The sequence below is a fragment of the Puma concolor genome, chromosome A1, assembly GCF_028749965.1.
Source record: "Puma concolor isolate L17-30 chromosome A1, mPumCon1.1.hap2, whole genome shotgun sequence".
NCBI lineage: Eukaryota > Metazoa > Chordata > Mammalia > Carnivora > Felidae > Puma > Puma concolor.
In genome coordinates, this window is record NC_141667.1 from 240,587,946 (window position 1) to 240,605,245 (window position 17,300).

The 17,300-nt window shown below is 37.6% G+C and overlaps 1 protein-coding gene across 5 annotated transcripts in view; it reads left to right on the plus strand.

Annotated features, from left to right (window-relative positions):
* The window catches only part of XPO4 (exportin 4), a 118,056-nt gene that overhangs the window by 72,209 nt on the left and 28,547 nt on the right, over positions 1–17,300 (plus strand). For 4 of the 5 annotated variants that reach the window (XM_086715264.1, XM_025923565.2, XM_086715260.1 and 1 more), the window contains 3 exons: positions 1,064–1,176; positions 6,449–6,606; positions 6,857–7,031. In XM_086715264.1, coding sequence (XP_086571390.1) covers positions 1,064–1,176; positions 6,449–6,606; positions 6,857–7,031 — 446 coding nt within the window. The remainder of the gene's footprint in view (positions 1–1,063; positions 1,177–6,448; positions 6,607–6,856; positions 7,032–17,300) is intronic. The other variant, XM_086715258.1, reaches the window with a different exon arrangement.

A 17,300-nucleotide genomic window follows, 5' to 3' on the forward strand; every position in this document is an offset into this window, starting at 1 on the left:
GAGACAAAATATTAGATATTTCAAAAGAGAGTTAAGTAATAATCTTTTATAAAATAGTTTCCACAGCATTATCACGGTCTTTTAATATTCTCTGTTAATGATTTGGGCTTTAATGAAAATACAGCATTTGAACTTGTGTCTGATTTTTGGAAGCTGCAGTTTTGGATAACTGTTGGTGAAATTTCTCATTGAGTGATGCAAATGTTGCCTTAGTTGATGTACTTAGCTGGACATTTGTTACCAGTGCAGTGGCATAACTACTGTGTTTATGTCCAGACAGCTCTCCCTTTCCTTAAAACCTCAGTTTCTACGTCAGTGTCATTGAGTGAATTATGTTCGTGCACACTTAGAAATAGGTGATGGTTACTGGTTAACTTCTATATGGCGAAGATGCTATTCTATTTGGGGTACGTTTGATGTTGAAACACTTGAGCACCAGCAAAGTGGCTTTTTAGTCCATGGGAATTGTAAATGAGCACCTGTAGAGTTGTCTGTAAACTAGGTATTTGTCTGAAAGTGGTGTTTGCATAATCTAATATGTGGGAGTTTTTCTGCTTCAGTATGCTATATATTCTTGTTCTTTTTTTGTTTCCCAAATAATATATTTCTTGTGGAAATGCTGTTTTTCCAAGTAGTCTATTGTGAGACTCATTTTGTATATGTGGTTTGAGCTGTTTTAAGATATTGGGGGGAAATGGTGGGATAAATATGCAGAAATTGATTTTCCTTTTTTGCTTGAATTTTGACATCTGTTTTACATGCATGTTTTTCCTTCTGTTGCCACCATTAGCATCTCTGATCATCGAAGTTTTTATATCCCTGCAGCATGACATGTAGTTCTGATGAAACTGTTACCTTATATTTCTGTAGAGTTCTTTCTTTTTTTTTTAAGCATTTAATGCCTTTTATTCCTAAGCTTCATGCATGAATTATGTAGCATATGTGAAGAGGCTTAAACTGTTTCCATTACATTCTTTCTGGATGGCTCCTGTTATATTTAGGATATACTTATACTTTAGACAAAGTAAGAATGTTATTGTTGTTGACCTTGACACCAGATAACTGGGCAGACATTATATAGCTATGTTTGAATCTTCGCAAAATGTGCTGTTGAAGCCAACAGAGTCCTGGCGGGAGACTCTTCTGGACAGCAGAGTTATGGAGCTGTTTTTCACAGTAAGTCTTGCTTTTCATTTCTGGTGGTGAAGGCCAAGGAAGAGTGCCACTGAAAAGAGTACATGCTTCTGTGTTTGTCCTAAGTAAAACAGGACAGGTTGCTTTTCTCCTTTAAACCCTTCTCTCCTAATCGATACATCTGCTTAAATAGAAATTACAGAGAAATGTTCTTGGTAATTTATAAAAGTGTTATAGAAGTATGAATATCTTGGAGCTGATATTCTCAGACTTTTTGATCTCAGAAGACCTTTACATTCTTAAAAATTATTGAAGACCCCAAAGAGCTTTTGTTTATGGGGATATAACTGCTAATATTTACCACATTAAAATTTGAAACGAAAACTTTAAAAAATGATTTGTTGATTCATGTAAAAGTAGCAATGGGAGGGGCATGTGGCTGGCTCAGTCAGTGGAGCATGTGATTCTTGATCTCAGGATTGTGGGTTCAGGCCCCCTGTTGGGTGGGGAAATTACTTAAAATCTTAGAAAAAAAAATAGTACCCAAACCATTACATATTAACGTAAATAACATTTTAATGAACAGATAGCTGTATTTTTGGAAAAAGAAAAGTTTACTGAAGAGTGGCGTTCTTTTATATTTTTGTAAAACTCTAATGTCATGCTTAACTGAAGACTGATTCTCAAATCTGCTTCTATATCCAGCTGGTTGTAATATTACAGGTCAAGTAACCTGGAGGAAACTCCACTGTATACATGTGTGACAGTGTGTTAGTACCAGTGTGGAAACAGTTTTGCCCTTACACACAACCTGACGTGGTCTTAGCAATGTGTCAGGATCCCTGGACGACACTTGAAGAACTGCCGTAACAGAGTAGAGTGTACTTTATGTGCTCATTTATCAGTCGTGGGTCAAGGTAGAGTTTTTGAATAGCAATTTATTTCGATTATAACTTCACATGGTCTTGTTTATTATTTGCTAGAAAGAAGTAGGCTCGGGGCACCTGGGTGGCTCAGTCTTAAGCGGCCGACTTGGGCTCAGGTCACGATCTTGCGGTTCCTGAGTTCGAACCCTGCGTCGGGCTCTGTGCTGACAGCTTAGAGCCTGGAGCCTGCCTCGGATTCTGTGTCTCCCCCTTCCTCTGCCCTTCCCCTACTCATGCTCTGTCTCTATCAAAAATTTTTAAAAAGAAGTAGGCTGTACGTTCCCATGTTTGTTCATGAGGGTCCCCACTGTAATAGTCAAAGGCTGGTGAAAGAAATGTATGTGTGTGGAGGGGAGAGGGATGTTGATTTCCTGTAAGAGCCTAAGCACACAAGTTAGATGTAATGACTGGGGCAAAAGTCCAATAAAGACCAGTTAAGAAGAAAAAAATGGAAGCTGTTTTAATCCCAACCATTTTAGTTTCTCACCTTTTTATTCGTTTGAAAAATATTATTTACTATCCTTACAACTGCCTTCCCTTCTCGATTGAACCATGTAAAATATTGTAGTTCTATGGTACGTATTTTAAAATACCTAGAATAAGGTTGTTCGTCCATGGTTGTATACATAAAAATGCTTTCTTTTTTTTTTTTTCTCTTTTTTTTTTTTAATTTTTTTTTTCAACGTTTTTATTTATTTTTGGGACAGAGAGAGACAGAGCATGAACGGGGGAGGGGCAGAGAGAGAGGGAGACACAGAATCGGAAACAGGCTCCAGGCTCCGAGCCATCAGCCCAGAGCCTGACGCGGGGCTCGAACTCACGGACCGCGAGATCGTGACCTGGCTGAAGTTGGACGCTTAACCGACTGCGCCACCCAGGCGCCCCTAAAAATGCTTTCTATAGAAATGCTGGGACTTCATTACCTTGCAGTATATTCTGTAAATCGGAGCAATGGTGGCCGAAAGCATATCAGTATCAAAGAGGCAGTTGTAACTAAATTAACAGGTTCTAGCGCCTGCCGTATCTGACAGAAATTGTTTCGATACGTATCCGAGTTCACTTCTTTGTGTTGTTCGTTTGACTGAAAGAAGAGCCCATTCCAGCAGTTTTTGAAAAGGTGCAAAACTTGCTGGCGGTACTGGAAACAGCTACCCCGAATCCGAGCAGCTGTCTAGACAAAGCAGACAGCTGTTCCTGTCAGCTGCGAACCACCACACGCAGATGGCTTCTCAGCCTGAAAGTTAACCCTTTTTGCATTGTCATTTTAGCAGTTTTGTGTCTGGGGCCTGGTACTTTCGTTTGAGGAGTTGATAAGCAACTTTAGTTTGTCAGTTGTTACAGAGATGACAGTGGGGCTAATCTTTTTATTTCGTTCGGGTTTTGTTAAACTTATTTTCAGTCGTGAGTTCGTTACCGAATAGAAAACAATGTTCCATTGGTTATCCTCGTTTCTCTAGATTTGAGTATATAGACATAAATACACTATTGAACGGAATGAAAACTTTAAATATGTTGGTCACATCTGAATCGAGAAACACTCGAGGTGACATTCTGCCCCTCAGAAGTTTACAGATGTCTCAGTTTTTCTTTCTTCCACGAGGTATTGGAAAAACCACTCTGGTTAGTTTTTCCTCCTACCTTCTTGGCTGATCCTTCTTGACCTCATTTATGCTCTCTGTTTTTCTCTGCTCATTGCCAAACTGCTAGTGTTCTGTCTCAGTTCTCAACCCTGCCGACTGCATACACTCTCCTCGGACTATCTCTTCCACACGTAGGACTTCAACTGCCACTTCTGCACCGATGACTCCTAAATCTATATTCAGCACAGGCTGCTCCAAAGTTCCAGAGCCTTATAATCCAAGTGCTTACTGGATGTTTTAATTTGGAAGGCCTACAAACATCTCAGATTCAGCATGTTCCAGTAGAATTTATCGTCTTACTGACTTGCTTCTGTTTATTCTTGTCTTGCTTCACCATTCACCTCTGTGGGTGTTCTGTTAGACTTTGCGTTTCCTTAGCCCTCTGCTTTCCCTACTCAGGTGATGAATTCAGTTTTTAATTTGTGTCACATGGTTCCGTTGCGGAAGAACTCCTTTGTAAGGCTGACATTGGAAGAAGGGCAGGAGTCTACTGTATTATGCAAGAACTAATCATTATGTATCATGAGTTTTATATGGTTCACATTTCAGAGAACATAAATTAAGTTTGAACAGTACATGCAGGCTCTGTGGTAGTTCTTTATTTTTATTTGATTGTATTACATCATCAGATTAGCCATTTCACTCATCATTTCTTTTGATTCCTCACTTCTGGACCAGTAATGAATAACCATTTGGCTCTCTATTGGTAGAAAAGAAACCCTCTATTGTCCCAGATTTCATTGTATCCATTGGTTGAATGTACCCCTGGATAACATGCTTAAATGTTGATTAGGTTAAACAGCATGATGAAATTGAGTTATACTTTTCAGATAAGGAACTTAAAAGTGAGTTGTGTTCAAAAGTTCATGAACTGGACAATGTAGATTATATGAATTTGCGCATTATACTTTTACTGTATAAAACTTAAAATGTAATAGAACATATTTTGGGAAACATTTGTGTTATTCTAGACCAGGGATTGGCAGACTTTTTCTGTAAAGGCCAGGTAGTAAACATTAGGCTTTGCTGGTCACCTGTTCTCTGAGGCAGCTGTTCAGCTCTGCCTTTGTAGTACAGAAGCCCTTTGTAGAGCAGAAGCAGCATAGCTGATACCTAAACAAACAAGCGGGGCAGTGTTCCTGCAAAACTTTTGTAACAGCCATCGAAATGTGGATTTTGTTGAATTGTCCTATGTCTTGAGATTTTGTTATTCTTTGGTTTTGTTTTTCCCAACCATATAAATATGTAGAAACCGTTCTACAGGCCATACAAACATGAGCAGGAGGCCAGATTCGGCCATCGGCTGTGGTTTTCCAGCCCCTGTTGGAGACCAAAGAGGGTGGTGTATTTCAAGCGTCTCAATTAACTTTGTAACTCTTTAGTATTTTAAATATCCTAGAGCCTTAAGAAGTTCAAGGTTTAAAGAGTAATGGAATCAATCAGTGAATAAGGGTTTATTACCTGTTTGCTGTGTACCTGGGTACCAAAAGTGTACCTGTGAATATTTATAGGAAATACTCTAACTGCAAGTAATTTATAAATGATTTCAGAGTTGAAGTGAACATAACTTGAAACAAATAGAGCACAGTGTTTAAAATTTTATGACATTCAGAAAGCAAAGAAATTTGTGTCAGAAAAGAAGGGCTGGAGAAGTCAAATGCTTGTGGAAAATAGAAGATGGTCGCCATCAACGTGGTTGGTGGATTAAGATAAAAAATACCTATAAGTTCTTTTTTTTTTTTTTTCCGAGTTTATTTATTTTTGAGAGGGAGCGAGAGCACACACGAGCAAGGGAGGGGCGCAGAGAGGGAGAGAGAGAGAGAATCCCAAACGGGCTCCCTGCTGTCAGCATAGAGCCCCGACGCAGGGCTCAATCTCAGGAACTGAGATCATGACCAAGAGTCAACCACTCGGCCGACTGAGCCACCCGGATGCCCCTGTAATTTCTTCACTAAGTGTCTTTCCCTTAATTATGATTAAGTGTGTCAGATTTAAGCAATGAAACGTCTTTAAAATCTGAGACTATTAATAACCGTGTAAAATTAGGGAGCAGTAATTGATGTCCTTCAAACAGAATACTGTGTACGAGGTGTTTCACATCAGTGTTGCATCACTGATATAAAATCTAGATGAGGCTTAAAGTGGACTAAGTAAAATTAAAAAAACGTTTAGCCCTTACTCATAGCAGTGTGTACAGGATAAAATGAGATTCAGACAAATTGTGGCAATGTCAGAGTTAATGCAAGAGTGTGCTTATGTACTAGTTGAGTGAGTGAGTGTCTGGTGATGGAAAGGTAAATTGCTTTTCTAAGTGTACAACTGTTTACTTCTACTAAAGCAGCATCTATATACTCCTGATTGAACTTGTCTGCTAACTTTAGCAAGGAGCTGTAGCTAGGCATAGTTAGCATAATACAGATGACTGTCGTCGTTGCTGTTTTTAGAAGAAGGCAGTATGTCTGACTGGCTGGCATCTGTTTCTCTCTTTGTCATAACATCCTGGAGACAGTTCAATTTTCAAAATGTAGGTAGCCCTCAGTTAAAAATTACTCGATATGTTTAAAAAATCATGGCCTGTAATGTAAAGTGGACTGAGGGGCAATTTTCAAATTTAGTTAGGTTCAGGAATTAATTTTCTAGAAATAACTAGCTACAGTGAATTTTTCTCTTACCTCATTCGGCATGATAGACACGTGACCCTTACAAAAGAAGAATTTATTTTTATGGATTAGTAATTCTTTCTAACAGGTACATCGAAAAATCAGAGAAGATTCAGATATGGCACAAGATTCTCTTCAGTGCCTTGCCCAGTTAGCTTCTCTTCATGGACCCATCTTCCCCGATGAAGGCTCACAAGTTGATTATCTAGCACACTTCATTGAGGGATTACTGAATACTATCAATGGGTAGGTATACTTGCCCTTTATAACTGAAAAAAGAGCTTTCAGTTTTTTCTTTATGTTTAACAGTAGGGGAGAAAAAGAAACTAGTGATTTTCCCTGTTTCTATTTTAAAGTGTAGTTATGCGGGTAATTCGAAATTAATACACAGAGACATGCCTTGAAAAACAAATAGGTGAAAATATTTGCATGTTTGGAGATGAGTTTTTGGGACTTTTCTTCTGCCACTTAATAATACTCGTTACTTGATTTGTAGAATTGAAATAGAAGATTCAGAAGCTGTGGGAATCTCCAGCATTATCAGCAACCTGATAACTGTGTTCCCTCGAAATGTTTTAACTGCCATTCCAAATGAACTTTTCTCGTCCTTTGTTAACTGTCTCACACACCTCACTTGTTCTTTTGGGCGAAGTGCTGCATTGGAAGAAGTGGTGAGTGACTGTTTTAAAATAAATTGTGTCTGTTTTTTACAAGGAAATTTGCAATGCCTCTGCAACATTTCTCGTGACAAGTAATTAAGCAAATGCTAGCTATTGTTAAAATTGCTTTTTTGTTTACGTGTGAAAATTATTTGGCAATCTGTGTTTAGAAATGTTACTTTAAAAATTTCTGTGGATTAAAATCACTTTTGTAGATTATGTTTATTGGTGTCAAGATTTTAACTTTGAGATAATTTAGTGTCTGAATATAGGAAATGGAATGAAACGTTTGTATTAAGGATTATGTTGAAACCCCATTTGAACAGTGAAAACTTTAAAGGGCGCTGCTAACATTGTAGTGTGGTTGTGATTATAATTTTATATTGTTTTGAGAATTTAAAAATTTTGGACTTACCTGGAAATTATGTAGACAAAATTTGGTTCACTTGATTGTAACCACGCTGGTTTTGATTAGGCTGTGTGCTCTTTTAATTTTTTTGGTTTAATAGTGTATCTTGGTGGCACTTAATTTTCATTAAATTAAGACCAGTAACAGTACGAAAGCTGTTTTTTGGTACAAGTTTTCAAATGTATATTTTCCAGATATAAAACTTAATTTAGGAAACATGTACTAAAACTCCTTGACGACACAGCTGTGTTTGTAAGTTACCGTGAATAACTACATTAATCATGGGAAATAATTTTTTCCTCCATAGTGGTTCTTAAATTGTTGAAACAAATTTTTCTTTTTATGAGTCAATATGTGAATTTCTTTCAAAGACTGTAAGAGTAAAGAGAGTATTTGTCAGTACCTGTTAGAATTGGTATTAGACACAAAATCCTGTGTTTTGTTGGGGGTGTGGCAACGTCCGTGCATTTTCATATCCCTTTAGAGGTGTTCAGAAGACAGAACTTGGGAATGATTTATGTACTTGGACACCTCAGCGGTTTGATGTGGAAAGGAACCAGGTCAGGCAGATATTTGTGTGTTTGAAAAAATGTAGTTAGTAGAGGAGTAGAAGTTTAAAGGCACTGTATGTGAGATTTGAATTTCTCAGGAGGAAAAATTACGTTCTATGCATGGAAATGTAGGTCAATTTTAAGTATTTCAGCTTTATCCAAAACGCTTTCAGGTTGTTACAGATTCTGAATCAACTCAGGTTTCATTTAGCATGGTCTCATTGTGCTTTCTTCCCCTTGGTTTGTTTTCTCTTCTAAACCAGATAGATGAACCAGTATGTTGATCACATATTTAGAAACATAGCTATATTTTAGTTTCTGTTTGTGGGTTAAGGAAGTTTCTAAACATTTTATAGAAGAATTGCTAGAAGATATATATCACTCTTGTTTTGCAGATTTTAAGTTTAGAATTCATTTATTTTGACCAGGAGACTGACAACTTGGAAAACAATGTTTCTGTCAAGGTTGGTCGAGAAATTTTAGAAAGCGGCAAGTGTAGGTATTTGTTCAGAGTAGGTGTATTTGTGCTTGTTTCACAAGAAGGTGTGCTGCAGAAGTGTTCTTTTCATTTGTTTTATTAATTTCTTCTAATTGATCTGCTTGTGACATTTGAAAATGGTTTTAAAAGAATTGGTTACCTGTTTCAAAAGGCAGAGGGGGGAGATGGGTCCGAAGCTTGGTACTGCTCGGAGCAGCCGGGTAGGCGAGGTTCGGTGAAGCTGGGGGGCGGCTGAAGGGGAGGCCCCTGCACGATGAGTTGCCAGAAGACTCCTAAATGTCATCTCAGCCTCGTGCGGTTTTCACGTATCTTGTGTGTGCTGGGGGAGGGGAGGCTGGGGAATGTGCAGCTAATACCAAACTACGCGAACAAATCTCGCCAAACCAGAGTGGAAGTTCTGGGACGCGGGTCACATCATTTTTGTTTCCTTAGGTACCCGGTGATTGGAGTACTGGTCCCTAATACATAGTCGTTGACCTCAGGTGGAAAAATACATAAGTAAATGATCTTTTAAGTAAAACTAGAAAAACTGAGACAAAAAGAACTGCTTTGAGAGTCAGTGATTCAGAAAGAAAGGTCATGAGCTTTGAAAGGAGACTGTATAGTCATGAGCCAAGTAATTATAAACTACAGAATCTTGGGCGAATTACTTAACCTTTTTTGAGCATGTTGATATACGTAGGATAATTATTTCTTCTAATGTTCTATGGGGTGGGTTAACAATATGACCGTTCCTGTACGGTATGCACATTAAAATGTGGAATAATAATGGTAAAAATGAACCTTCATAATAATAGCATTTATTGAGAACCTATATTGTGAACACTGTCTTACCAAGTAAGACAAGTTTTTGAGTTTTGTTGTTTTGTGCAGGCTGTAATAGTTTTAATATTACTTTTCTTCATAATTTTAATTTTGTGAAATGTTCTGCTTTTCTCTAATAGTGAAGGAGGTTTTTCCCCAGTAGGAAAACAGATTCAGCATATACACTTTTGTCTCATTGTGAGAACATTTTTTCAGAACTATACTTACTTAAGAATACATATAGATTGTCTCCTTTTTTTGAAATTTGTGTCTCTGGTGGTGATTATGTGGCCACAGCGAGAAAAAAATATATAGACGTGGGAGGAAAAATTCTTGATACTAATGTGCATTTCATGAAGTATGTCCTTACTTGGTGGCTTTAGCCTGTGGGTGAAGACAGTTATTTATGCTCCTCAACTGGCAAGTAAACCGAAAGTCTGTGCTCAAAAAGAGTAATTCCAGTCTTCAGCCAAGTTGTTCTGTTGGCCGTTAAAATTTCCTGGTGTTACTTGAGGCTTCCTGAGGCCAAGAATTTTTTCACTGCACCCTAGAAATCAAATTATTGTCTATTGCTGTACTGAAGAGGTGAGAAGGACTATAGACAGGGAACCGTTGCCTTTAAAGTTAAAATTCGAACACAGTAGTTGTTGATATCATATCGATTGTTTCATCAAATGTTAATACTACTGGTACATCCATTGGAATCAGTTCAGTGAAATCGAACTCTATGACTTGAACTCTGTACTCGGTTTATACTCGGTTGGTTTCTTTTGTCAGAGAAAATCTTAAGTTCAGCCTCCAGTAGGTTCATCACTGGAGCCGCAGAACTTGTTGAGTTAATTGAGCAGAGCTTCCAAGCACGATGCTTAAACTTGAAGTGCATGTGAAATGTATGTGTGTCTGGCTGTGCACAGGTGTGTGAGGGTGGGTATGTAAAGGAGGTGGTGGTAGGTAAACCTGGCAGAGAAAAACCTTTTGGTACATCTGTAGCCTAATCTCAAGACGTGTGGGACAAAGCAGTGAAGAAAAAGATACTTGTAGGAAGTTCAGTACAGAGTGTAATGTGGTAGAATTCAACATTCTTCATTCAAAATCTAGTTTCCCTGCCCAGTGGACAGTTACTTTGTGGGGAGGAGATGCAGTGAAAAGGGGTACATGGAAGCCACATTATAAGTTGGAAGCAGGAAGCATAAATTTGGGACTGTTTCTGTGAGAAGAGAGAAAGCTATTATTCACTTTTTGGGGAGGGGAGGAGGGCATGGTGAGGCCAGTACAATATTCGGACATAGTCAGCCTCTCCCCTAACCTCGCAAGAGGATGGGGCCATTTGGAAAGCCATCCCAGCCCCCACACGGTGGTGGCCCTGATGGCCAGGAAAGAAGAAATGAATAAATTGGTGATAACTGTTGAGAGCAAGACAGCTGTCCAGCTCCTGTTATGCGCATTCATTTCATCTGCTTGAAATGGTTAAGAGAGGGAATTAGATGAGGTGCATTAAACCTTGCCCATTTAAAGGACAGTACACTTCTTTTTAATACTAACAGTAGCTTTCCCTCTGTTAGGACATTTGGAAGAAAATTGGCTACAATGACATCTTAAATAAAGATTCTTATTAAAACAAGTCTTTACAAAAGAATTTCATTGTTGCATTTAATCCTGGTTGGATCCTAATTTTACCAATGCAGTGTTTCCTGACTTGTCTATGAGTCACCTCTGGTTTTCTCAATTTGCTATGCTAATCCTAGCACAGATCCAGTGTTTATATTTTACAGCATTCTTGCATTTGAGATAGACTATGTAGATTGTTGAGAATAAAGCTTACTTACTGTCATAACTATTACTCCATTTAGTATCCTTTGTATTGTTTAAAACAATAATACAGCATTAGGAGCATAAACAGATCTGATGTGCCAGGAGTTCAAAAATGAACGCTAGAGTGAGGTAGAAAAAAGGGATTGCCCTTCTACCCCTTGTAAGCCAGGCGAGTCCCTGAGATGTCGGCCTGCTAGGATTATTGCTGGATTAATTCAATTCCATACATACTTATTGAACACCTGCCATGTGCCAGTCACGGTGCTTGATGCATATACATTGTTTAGCATTAAAATTTGGAAATTCATATGCGTTTCCAAAAGGAAGAAAGTTTATTGATCGAGGAGTTTAATGTTCAAAAACTCTTTCTGCAAACTGCAGCTTGGACTCTTGGTGGTTTTGTGGGGGCAGACTTTTTTAAGTGATCTATCTATAGGATTCTTCTAACAGCTGCAGTACTTGCCCACTAAATCAATTCCTCTTGAGGGATTTTAGAAGCCAGGAATACTGTCAGCTGCATAGGTATTCTGAAGTTAAATTATTTCTGTGCCTTTAGGACTGGCTAGGAAAAAAAAAAAAAAAGAATCAATTAATTCCTTTTGCAGTTAACATTCAAAGACTTCCTAATTTTTAATAGAATTCATGAAGCTTCATTTGTGACAATTCTGTGGGTTTTTTTTTTCAATAATTGCCTTAAATACTAGTACCCCAGGAAAAGAATCTACTTCCAGCAGATGAGTAACAACATAAACTAATACAGCTCTTTCAGTCTTGAATCTTTCGTTATGTCCTTTCTTTTTAATGTTTTACCCTCTGCAGTGCATGTATTATTTGATCTGTCACTGAACCTGGGAGGTTGTACCAATGCCTGTATGTTTTAAACTTACTGTGAAATACTTCATATAAAGTAAAAAAAAAAATTCATATGTGTATAAAAGTTGTAAAGAATAATAAAATGAACAACTGTATACCAACCATCCATATTAAGAAACCGTATATTGATAGAACCCCTTTTTTAACCTTTACATTTATCTGGAGTTTTCTTGCCCCCTTCTTTTATTGAAGACACATTTTTGTCACATCAGTTATTTCTGCAAAATGATTTTTTTTAATCATGTTTGCAAACGAACATTGCTAGTGAACTTCCTGGTCAATGTTCCTGGCACTTTTTTCCTGGCCTCTATAATCTCTGATTGTTTAATTTGTTTTCAGTCCCAGGTCCTTGAAAGAGAAATTATGGTAGCAGCAGCCTCAGGCTGGAAATACGGAATGCAAAGTCTTATCAGGTTAAGGAACTTCTTAAAGATTATTCCTTAGAAATAAAATTTTCTACGTGAGAGTGAATTGTCCGTGCCCGTCTTACTGGATTTTTTATGTCTGAATCATTCGCTTCTCTTTTTATTAACTCATGTAATTTACGTTTACATATGAAGAAGATACTGATGATCAAAGAAAGAACTTTTCAATTTCATGAAAAAGATGTGGAGTTCTCATGTTGGTTATTTGTTGTTCAGAGAAAAAAGATCTAGTATAGTGGCATGGATCATACCGAGTACCTGACAGTAACCATAATCCTGTTGTAGCTAGGAGTAGATTTGCAGTTGTTTGCAATGTAACAATAAAATTTAGAACTACTCGAGCATGAGATGTATTTTCAGTACAAGAGTTATCTTACACACTTTTATGATATCTCATTTTAGGAATAAACACATACGTTATTTTTTAGAACAGTTTTAGATTCTCAGTGAAATTGAATGAAAATACGGAGTTCCCATATCCCATCCTTCACCCTCCTCCACCCCTACAAATGCACACAACCTCCCCTCCTGTCAACCTCCCCCACCAGTGTGGTAAACATCTGTTACAGTTGAGGAACCAGGACTGACACATCCTTATCCCCCAAAGTCCATAATTTACTTTAGAGTTCACTCTTGGTGTTATGTATTTTGTGGATGTTGAGAAATGTGTAATGACGTGTATTCACTCTTACAGAATCATAGAGAATAGTTTCATGGCTCTAACAATCCTTCGTGTTCTACCTATTTGTCCCTCCTTCCCCCACCCCTAGAAACTACCGATCTTTTACTACCTCCATAGTTTTGCCTTTTCCAGAATGTCATATAGTCGGAATCAAGTAATCCATGTTAGATTTTAACTTCTGAAATTCAGTGTTAAAGGGGGAGCAGATTCACATATACATATGTTTTTTAGAAAGCCTCATTTGGTAACATTTTCATAAATGAAATTAACCACTGTTTTTTTATATTCATAGTTACCAGTCATAAAAGCAGTTTTTCTGTGGCTGATGGGCTGCAAATTCACTCCTCTGTACCCTTCTAAGTTAAATATGGGCGTTGAAATGTAAGTGCTGTTATCGTAGTTTGATTACCTTCTGCACCCTCCATCCCCAAATGGAGTAAAGTGGGGTCAAGTAGTCTCATAAGCTCTAAGCCCCTTTCCAAAGCCTTTCTGGCAGCAGGCCTGACAATACTTAGGGCATGAGCACAGAGAGTCTAGCTTGGACTCCTTCGTCATCCCTGTGCACGTGCTCTGGCTTGGCTGCTGGGTGTTGGCCAGAGTGGTCATGGAGCAGGGCCAAGGTATTATGTATGAAAAAGCACTTGGTCAGGTTTCAGTTCTCCATGATTAGACTGAAAGATTTAGTTGCCAATTGTCATCAACCAGATTTCTCACACTTTGCCTGATGAGTTACGTGTTGATATCCAAAAGGAACCAGAAAGCTCTAGAAGTTTTGGGTTCTTATTTTAAATCACCATCCAGTGAATAGAGGCTCTTAACAGTCTGTGATCTTCTGCCTTGTCTAATATCAGGGCTTTATAGGAGGGATTATTGCTCTTTCAATAATAAAAAGGCTTGAAAGGCTTTTACATTTTATTTATACTTTTTTTATATATGAATAATTAAAATATGATAGCGTGCATTACATATGTACTAAATAACAGCAAAGATAGTTTTTAGAAAATGTCCCGCTTCTTCCTTTTGAGATACTAGAGGTCAGAGGATGCTGTTCCGTAAGTTCCTCTTAAGATATGTTACCAGTCTGTTTATTTTGGCAAGATAAACTGTTAAGACTTAACAAATGATGTCTGCAAAGCACGTGCTTTGTTAAGTATATAAACAGGCCACAGATGTTTCTTTGGGAAGAAACTATTTTACTCATCTCTGTATTCCAATGCTTCGCTCTCAGCATTCAATATATTTTTGTTGAAGGCGTAAAACCACCCTTTTTTCTTGGTGCTAATAATCCATCAAGCACTCTGCATGGTCATTTTAGCTGTGTTTCTTCATTTTATATATCTTTTTTAGTCCTCAGACCACCAGAGATAATTTTATTATGTCATATTTGATACAGATAAAAAATAAAACATGATGTTCTAAAACATTATGAAGTCACCGTGAGTGAACCCGTGACTCAACCCAGTAGCATTACCAGTACCGCATTGATGGTACCAGTGTGTTCATCCTAATCCTGGGACCCCAGCTGCTCCCCTCTTCCATCCCTGCAAGAGAAGTGACCACTGTTCTGAATGTTGTCTATTCTTTTGCTTTAAAATTTTGGGAGTGCCTGGGTGGCTCAATCGGTTGAGTGTCCATCTTCAGCTCAGGTCATGGTCTTACTGTTTGTGGGTTTGAGCCCCACATCGGGCTCTGTGCTGACGGTTCAGAGCCTGGAGCCTGCTTCCGATTCTGTGTCTCCCTCCCTCTCTGCTCTTCCCCCACTCACGCTCTGTCTCTCTCTCAAAAATAGATAAACATTTTAAAAAATTTAAAAAATAAAGATTTTGATCACTTCTGTGTACAGGATGTATCGTTGTGTGAGTGTTATACCACAGTTTTTCTCTGTTCTGCTGTAAGTGAACTTTGGAGTTTCCCTTTTTTTTTACCATTACAAACAGCATTACAGTAAACATTCTTCTGCATGTTTACTAGTATATATTTGCGAGAGGTTTTCTAAGGTACCTCCAAGTGGAATTTTTGGATGCTGGGATATGTAAATGTTCAGTTTTACAAGATAGTTTCAAATTGATTGCTGAACTGATGGGACCCACTACATGTTCAGCAGTGGTGTGTGCGAGTTCCCATTGATCCATGTCTTCACCATCATAGTTTTGCCAAACTTGTAAGTATATGATATGGTCTTGATTTGCTTTCCCAGGTGCTGATAATATTGAACATCTTTATATAAATATATGATTTCCATGGTTAGTCTTATGAAATGTTTGTTCAGTCCATTGCCCATTTCCCTATCAGGTTGTCTTTTTTCTTACTGCCTTTTTTTTTTTTTTTTTTTTTTTTAAATGTTTATTTTTAAGAGAGAGATACAGAGTGCAAGCAGGGGAGGGGGGCAGAGAGAGAGAGAGAGAGAAACACAGAATCTGAAGCAGGCTCCAGGCTCTGAGCTGTCAGCACCCAACATGAGGCTCGAATTTACAAACTGTGAGATCGTGACCTGAGCCAAAGTCAGACACTTAACCGACTGAGCCACCCAGGTGCCCCTTTCTTACTCCTTTGTAGACATTTTTCATATATTCTGTACACTAATTTTTTTTGTCAGTTACTTGTTGCAGATTTATCCTCCTGGTTTTGTGGCTCTTCTTTTCACTTTATGGTACCTTTTTTCTTATTCCTAACTTGGGTTAATGTTAGATTTACAGAAAATTGCAAAGAGTACTTTTTACCTAATTTCTTCTATCATTACCATGTTATATTATCATGGTACACTTGTCAAAACTAAGAAATTAACATTAGATGCATTGTTATTAACTAAACATTTAGTCTTTATTTGGATTTCATCAAATTTCTACCAGTTATTTTTCCTTTCTGGGATCTAATCCTGGACACCATATTGCATGTAGACTTTATGGTATTGTTTGATGAACAAATGTTCTTCATCTTAGTGGAGTTGAACTTACTGTCATTTCTTTTATTAGGAGTGTCTGGTTGGCTCAGTCAATAGAGTTTGTGGCTCTTGGTCTCGGGGTAGTAAGTTTGAGCCCCATGCTGGGTGTCGAGATTACTTTAAAAAAAAAATGATTTGCATTATTAGTTCCTTGTTTCAGACACCTATCTTTCCTGTGTTTTCTTCTAAATGTTTTTAAAGTTTGCCTTTCATGATTTTACCATCTTAGAATTTAATTTTGAATATGGTATCAAATAAGGATTCAGTTTCCTTTTTGTTCTCATGGATAACAGATTTGTCCAGCGATATTTCTTTATGTGTCTGTTTTTCCCCGTTTTATTGAGAAATAATTGACATACATTCCCTTGTAAGTTTAAGGTGTATAGCATGATGGTTTGATTTACATATATGTGAAATGGTTGCCACAATAGGTTTATTAGTTAATATCTATCATCTCATATAGATACAATAAAAAGAAGACAATTTTCTCTTCAGATCTCAAATAACTTTCCTGTATATCACACAGCAATGTTAACTGTAGTCATCATGTTGAACATTACTTCTCTAGTACTTATGTATCTTATAACTGAAAGTTTGTACGTTTTGACCACCTTCCTCTAACCATTTACACACACACACACACACACACACACACCGCCCCACATCTGCTAACCACAAATCTGATATCTTTTTCTGAGTTTGGTGGGCTTTTGTTTTTTGGTTCTGCATTTACATGAGATCATGTAGTATTTGTCTTTTTCTGACTTATTTCACTTGGCATAGTACCTTCAACGTCTATCCATGTTGTCACAAATGGTAGATTTTCCTCATTTTTTTTAAGTGGCTGGAAAATATTCCATTGTGTATCTATACCGTAATTTCTTTATTCATCTGTCGATGGACACGTAAGTTGTTTCCATGTCTTGTCTGTCATAAATAATGGTGCTATTAACATGGGGTTGCAGATTATCTTTTTGAGTTTTTATTTCCTTTGGATATATTCCCAGAAGTAGAATTGCTGGATCATATGGTAATTCTATTAATTTTTTGAGGATTCTGTATACTGTTTTCCATAGTGGCTGTAGCAATTTATGATCCCACCAACAGTGCATAAAAATTTCTCTTTTCTCCTAATCCATGCCATCATATATATCATTTATTATTTTTTTAAAAAGCTTATCCATTTATTTTGAGAGCGAGAGCGTGTGTGGGAGGGGCAGAGAGAAAGAATCCCAGGCAGGCTCTAATGGAGTGAGATCTTTGCTCCAATTTTAACCTCATTGTT